Source organism: Callorhinus ursinus, unplaced genomic scaffold (assembly GCF_003265705.2).
Source record: "Callorhinus ursinus isolate GAN/ISIS: 27379988/994484 unplaced genomic scaffold, GSC_fseal_2.0 scaffold6, whole genome shotgun sequence".
Lineage (NCBI taxonomy): Eukaryota > Metazoa > Chordata > Mammalia > Carnivora > Otariidae > Callorhinus > Callorhinus ursinus.
This window is the reverse complement of record NW_027397068.1, coordinates 29,521,209-29,527,323: the sequence shown is the minus strand read 5'-3', so window position 1 is coordinate 29,527,323 and position 6,115 is coordinate 29,521,209. Positions and strand designations below refer to the sequence as shown.

The following is a 6,115-nucleotide window of genomic DNA, read 5'->3' as shown; positions in this document are numbered from 1 at the left end:
GGGCTCCATCCCAGGACCTGAGATCATGACCTGAGCTCAAGGCAGATGCTTAACCGACGGAGCCACCCAGGCACCTGTAAATGTGTATTGTTTAAAGCTATCAAGTTTGTGTTCATTTGTTACAGCAGCAATAGAAAACTAATATCCCGGGGCATGCAGGACCCTTCATGCCTTAGAGGGTCCTGCTCTAGGACTCTTCCAGCTGTGTTCCTTCTCTTGGGGTGAATCTATGTCCCCACATCTAGGCCAGGCATCAGGTATCCAGTCCAGAATTCTTTACTCAAGAAATTTTTACTCAAGGTCTATTTCCAGGCCTAAATATTTCTTTCCCCAAGTTTGTCCTTTTGAGACAGACTGCTGGTGGGCTCATGCCTGGATCTGAAAGGTATTCAAGGGAGCAACTGTTTGTGGAGGTGAGCCACTCTGTAAGACAGTAGAATGAAGGGCACAAGGATGGAAGCTAGGAGACCAGAGAAAGGCTTCTATAGTAATTCAGGCAAGAGATGATGATAGTGGTGGAGATGGTAAGAAAAGGCTGGACTCTAGATATATTTTGGAAAGTAAAGATAATAGGCTCTGCTGCTACATTGACTAGGAGGTATGAGAGAAAGAGAACGGTAAGTGTGATTCCAAGGTTTCTGGCCTGAACACCTGGAAAGATGACATTGCCATTAACCTAGATAGTAAGAAAGGGAAAAAGAGCAGGTTCTTGGGGTAAAAGATCAGTGGCCCAATTTTAAATGTAGGATATTTTGGATGCCCATTACACAGCAAAGTGGGTAGTCAATTCCATGTTTAAGTGAATCTTGCCCTTCTTAAAGACTGTCTTCCAGCAACTAGCATAGGGTCTTGAAATAGGAGATTGTTAATATTTGATAAGTCAGATGAATATGTGACATTCCTCCATAGAAGTATTTCAAGATCTATTCACACTTTTATATCCTCACATAGTCAAGTTGGTTAATTTGAATCCTATTGACATTACACAGCTTTGCCAACTGCGTAAGTCAGGATATTAACAACCTGATTGTTTAATATCTTCTTGTTCTTGGCTCTCTCAAACATTTTGATTAGGACTAGGGCTGAAGTTGAATATTAATACCAAATGGATTAAAGTCAGATCCATGGTCCCTGTGTTATTATCCCAGTGTTGAACTTTCTTAATTCACTGATAGCAAGGAATTTTTCTCTGTAATTATAAAATGTATAATAATATTGACTTCTTTGTTCCATCTCTGAAATTCTATTGTTTTTCTCCACCACGTGTTTGGAAATGTTTACAGCCAGAGCTTTTGTTATTTCAGTATGCTTGAATGCATTCTAGATACTAATAGTGCCTGAAAGTGTCTGATGATGCTGAATAGTCTATGAAGGTTAGTTCTTTAGAAAATGTTAATTTGATGAATGAGCAATAATGCTGATCTTCCTGGCTCTAAATTTACAGACACTATAAAACCATTTGTCTGTAAAACTTAGCATATTTCATAGTGTTAAAAAGGTCAGATCTCTGTTGCAAGATGTTGGAGACTAGGTTGTTCATGCACATGCTTTTGTATCTTCTATAATCAAGCTATTTTTCCCCTTTACTCTCCTGAAGTTTCTCTTGTCAAGTTCACCAATGATATTGACATTAAAAAATCTATAGTCATTATTTTTAATCCTTATTTTACTTATCTTCTCAGCAACATTTGGCACAGTTGACTGCTTCATCCTTAAGCACCGTTTCTTCTTTATTTTGGATCATTGTGCTCTCTTGGTGCAATGGTTAATTTTATGTGTCAACATGACTAAACCACAGGATGCACAGACATTTGGTCAAGCCTTATTCCTGAGTCGTTTTTGGATGAGATTAACATTTGCTGGTAGAATGAATAAATAGATTGCCTTCACTAATGTAGGTAGGCCTCATCCAATCAACTGAAGGCCAGAAAAGAATAAAAGGACTAAGTAAGAGGGAATTTCTGTTGCCTGAATGTCTTGAGCTGGAGCATTGGTCTTTTCCTGCATTTGGTATCAAATTGAAGCATCAATTCTTCTTGGGTCTTGAGCCCATGGGCTCTCCTGGTTCTCAGGCCTTTGGAGACAGACTGGAACAATACCATCAGCTTTCTTGTGTCTCTGGCTTTTTGACTAGAGATCTTGGGACTTCTCAACCTCGAAAACTGCATGAGCCAACTCTTTGTAATAAATCTCTCTCTCTATGTGTGTGTGTTTATTTGCCGTAGGTCATCTCCTTCACTAGAATGTAACACTATGAGCACAGAAACTTTTTGTCTATTTTGTTCACTTCTGTATTACCAGCCTTGGAATTGTGTCTAGCAAACAGTAGGCACTCAACAAATATTTGTGGACGGTAGGAAAAAAAATTGCTTGTGGGATTTTCCTAAGGCCTAAGATCAATAACAACTTGTGCTAGTGTGCATATTTCTTCACAGATGCTCAGAGCATGTCCACATATGTTATCTTATTTATCCTCACATCACCCTGTAAGAAGGGGAGGAGGGGAACCATTTAACTATAACTCAGAGCCGTTGTTGGAATTGGAATGTTTAGTCCTTGGGAATCTTAATGCCCTGTGTTTTGAAGATATGAGCACCTCAAAAGGGCTGCGGGACATACCTTCACTTACTGCATGAACACAATGTATCTTAGAATCCTGTCTTTGAAGAATTTATGTTATTTTATAAGGCTGTGCATTTTGCTACAAGAATTGGCCAGCAAGAATATACTCAGTCAATATGAATTTTAAACATTTAAAATTCTTTCCAGACTGGAAAAGCTACAACTAAAAGTTGTGGTTTCAGAACTCATAAGTGCACTCATGTGGTAAGAGGAAGGAATGGTTTCAGATATCCTCTGGAGTTTGTCTTCTGAACCCAGAAACCAAGGAGTAGATTAATTTGCACAGATAACACCAGTAACCCTTTAGTGTCCTATGAATACTGTTAATGTGACTATCTTACTCCCTCTCAGCCCCCCACCTCAAATATGTATTAGGTATTTCAGTGACAATTTATGAACAACGTGCAAATGCATATGGTTTTCTACATTAAGATTTCATTGGAGGGAGATGATACATAATGAACTTTTTAAGTAAAAGTACTAATATTCCAGCTCTTAAATAGTAATCAGGTAGTCACATGCCCCAAATTACATTTTTATTATGTGTTTACTTGTGTACAAAATATGTTGTAATTTACTGATGCATGTGCAGCAAAATATACTATCACATACAACAAAAATACACCTTTTATTCTTCTTCCCCCGCCCCTGAAAATGGCAACACTGTTTTGGCAGTTCAGCAGCTAAAAATAAAGTGCTATAATTAAGCAGTATTGGAATGTCTTCACTTGACAATGTGATGTACAATTTGAGTATACAACCACATCTTTGTTAGTTTTTTCACAGAACAGGAAATCCCACATCCTGACCTGAACACCTCCAGAAGATACAAAGATTTGTATATATATGTACACATGTATACACTGTATATGTAAAGTGCCAAAGAGCCTCTTTGTCTTTTGAGTTTGATGTATTTATGTTTATTCTTGCTTTCTTTCTTTCCAAAGTCAGAATCACACTACTGGGATCTCTGAGTTCAGCAGCAGGCACCGAGAAGCTCACTAAAGGCTGGCTTGTTGTGGGTGTGGTGTTGGTGAGAGGCCGGAGGGAGCCTTCAGACCTCACTGGGGGACCTAGAACGGAAGGGCACTTTGGACTGGAAACAGCCACAGAACAGGAGCCACAGGGCACGCTGAATCTCCTGGTTGCGGAAGGCATAGATGATAGGATTGATCATGGAGTTGTAGGTGGCGGGCAGCAGGGTGGCGTAGGTATAGACTGCCGGGTCCTCGCGGCTGCCTACCACGCAGTAGATGGCGAAGGGCAGCCAACTGGCGCCAAAAGTGCCCAGCACCACAGCCAGGGTACCCACACCCTTTCTGGTGGCTGCGAGGTGGGGCGGCGCCAGGCAGTGCTGCTGCAGCGCGATCTGGTGTGCGTGGCGCCAGACCACCTGGCAGATGCGCACGTACAGGTGCAGCATGATGCCAAAGACCGCAAAGAACGCGGCGGAGAGCAGCGCCACGTGGCTGCGTGTCAGCGGGCGCACCACGCTGCAGGTGGCGCGCTCTGCTAGGCAGTTCCAGCCGAGCACCGGCAGCAACCCGAGGCCTAGGGACACCGTCCAGGTGGCGGCGAGCAGGAAGTGCACTCCCAGCAGGGTCCGGCGCGAGTAGTAGGTGAGCGCGTTGTAGAGAGACAGGTAGCGGTCCACTGTGATGGCCAGCAGGCTGCTGACCGAGGCAGCGAAGGAGGCCACGAGGAAGCCTACCGTGAGCAGGCTCACCGTCTCTGAGGGCACCACGTACTGGAACACGAAGTGAAGGATGAGGCCGCAGCCCGCCAGCAGGTCGGCGGTGGCCAGGCTGCCCACCAGCACGAACATGGGCGTGCGCAGCGCGGGGGTGGACGCGATTAGCGCCACTACCAGCGCGTTTTCGCCTGCGATCACCGTCCCCGACACGCACAGGAGCACGTCCCAAGGATTCACCGCCGACAGCAGCAGCCCTGGCGGCCCGGCCGGCAGCTGAGAAGACAGCTCCAGGGACACGTTAGCCGCGCCGCCGCCCCCCAGCGCCGCCGCCGCAGGGGGCCCCCATTCACCGCTGTCCCGCGCCCCTGCCGCTGTGGCCGCCGCCGCCGCTCCCTCGGCCGTCACTGCCACCACCTGGGACTCGTTCAGCGAGGAGGCGCTCGCGTTCATCGCGGCCTCTGGCTGCACCCTGCGTGGAAAAGGGAGAGCAAGGGTCAGGTGTGTGGTTCAAACCTCCAGGGAACTTCCCCGGGTGCCTGGCTCATATTGCTCATCCCACCCGAGGACCCCAGAGCGGAGCGAGGAAACAGTATTGTTTTATTTAATTAATTACCTGTTGAGTGACTGAGCGAACGTGTGAGTGAAATGCACACGAATGCCCGCAGAAATAGAGCTGAGTTTTTGCACAGAAGTGTACACGGATAACATGCACTCGCCTGCACACAGATCAGTCCCGTAAGTGTGCCTGTAATTGCACACGCACCCGTTTGCCCCGAGCTACGGGTATCAGCCTTCGCGAGTCCCGCCTCGGCTCCCGCGGAGGGGGTTAGGCGTTTTCCTAAACTGGGCGGCGGAGTCGCTGTCCGCGGTGCTGAAATCGAAGTTTCTGAGGTTGCGGAGTCCAGCGGGCCCTGAAGGCCACAGAGGTCCCTGGGAAAGGAGTTTTGGGGAGGGAAGCTGGGTGTCTGTGTATTGGGGGGATGTGGAGCCAAGCGTGGCCCCATTTCTCCGGCTTTAAGGACTCATCCCCTGGCCATCCTTCACCCCTTCCCCACTCCACACCCTCAAAGTTCCTCTCGGGAGCCGGGCTGCTCACCTGGGGAGTCAGGGCTTCAGGAAGTCGCTGATCATGAGCGCTGCGGCGGGGCGCCAGGCTGCGCTCCCCGCGCGGTCTGAGCCTATGCCTGCGGGGTGGTCGGGCCCGCGCGGAGCAGAGCGCCGGGCGCCTGTGGCTGTGCGGGCGCCGCCGAGAGTGACAGACACAGTCAGAGGCAAGAAAAGGCGGCTAGGAGCAGCGCGCCCGCTGGAGACTGACAGGCAGGGCGCGGTGACGTCAGGCTCTCGGCTCCTGGGTGCGAGGCGGCACTCACTCTGCTCCACCGCCCATCGCTAACCCCCCACCCCCGTCTCTCCTCCCCCAAAATACGTGTCAGAGGGTTCAAGGAGGGAGGAGAAGCCGGAGCGGCCGCTTCCAGTCCAGAACGTCCAGGAATGGGATGAGGGACCGAGGAGAGGGAGAGAGGAATGAAGTCTTTGAGGAGGGTGAGCTGGGAGGGGAGGGACCAGGTGTGAGCTGCTCGGCCGGGCCGCGTAGCCCACGGTCAAAGGTCACTGAGAAGCTCAGGTCGAAGTACGCGCCCCTGAGAAAGGGTAGGTAAGAGCAGGGAGGTCTGACCACAGAGTTGCTACCTTTAAAAAAGATGCAGTACTGTGTTGAGAGCAGGAATGAATGAACTAGGGGGAAAATGAGCTTTCTGAGAGGATGTTTGTGGTACTGGGTGTCAGTTGAATAGAGCCAGA

The 6,115-nt window shown here is 48.4% G+C and overlaps 1 protein-coding gene across 1 annotated transcript; it reads right to left on the bottom strand.

The window, feature by feature from the left end:
- Nucleotides 1-2,699: 2,699 nt before the first annotated feature.
- GPR6 (G protein-coupled receptor 6) lies at nt 2,700-5,549 on the bottom strand. Its single transcript, XM_025863932.2, has 2 exons — nt 5,412-5,549; nt 2,700-4,784 (listed from the first exon to the last, which is right to left on the bottom strand). The coding sequence occupies exon 2, from the start codon at nt 4,763-4,765 to the stop codon at nt 3,677-3,679; it is 1,089 nt and encodes a 362-aa protein (XP_025719717.1). The 5' UTR covers nt 4,766-4,784; nt 5,412-5,549; the 3' UTR covers nt 2,700-3,676.
- Between the last annotated feature and the right edge of the window lie 566 nt (nt 5,550-6,115).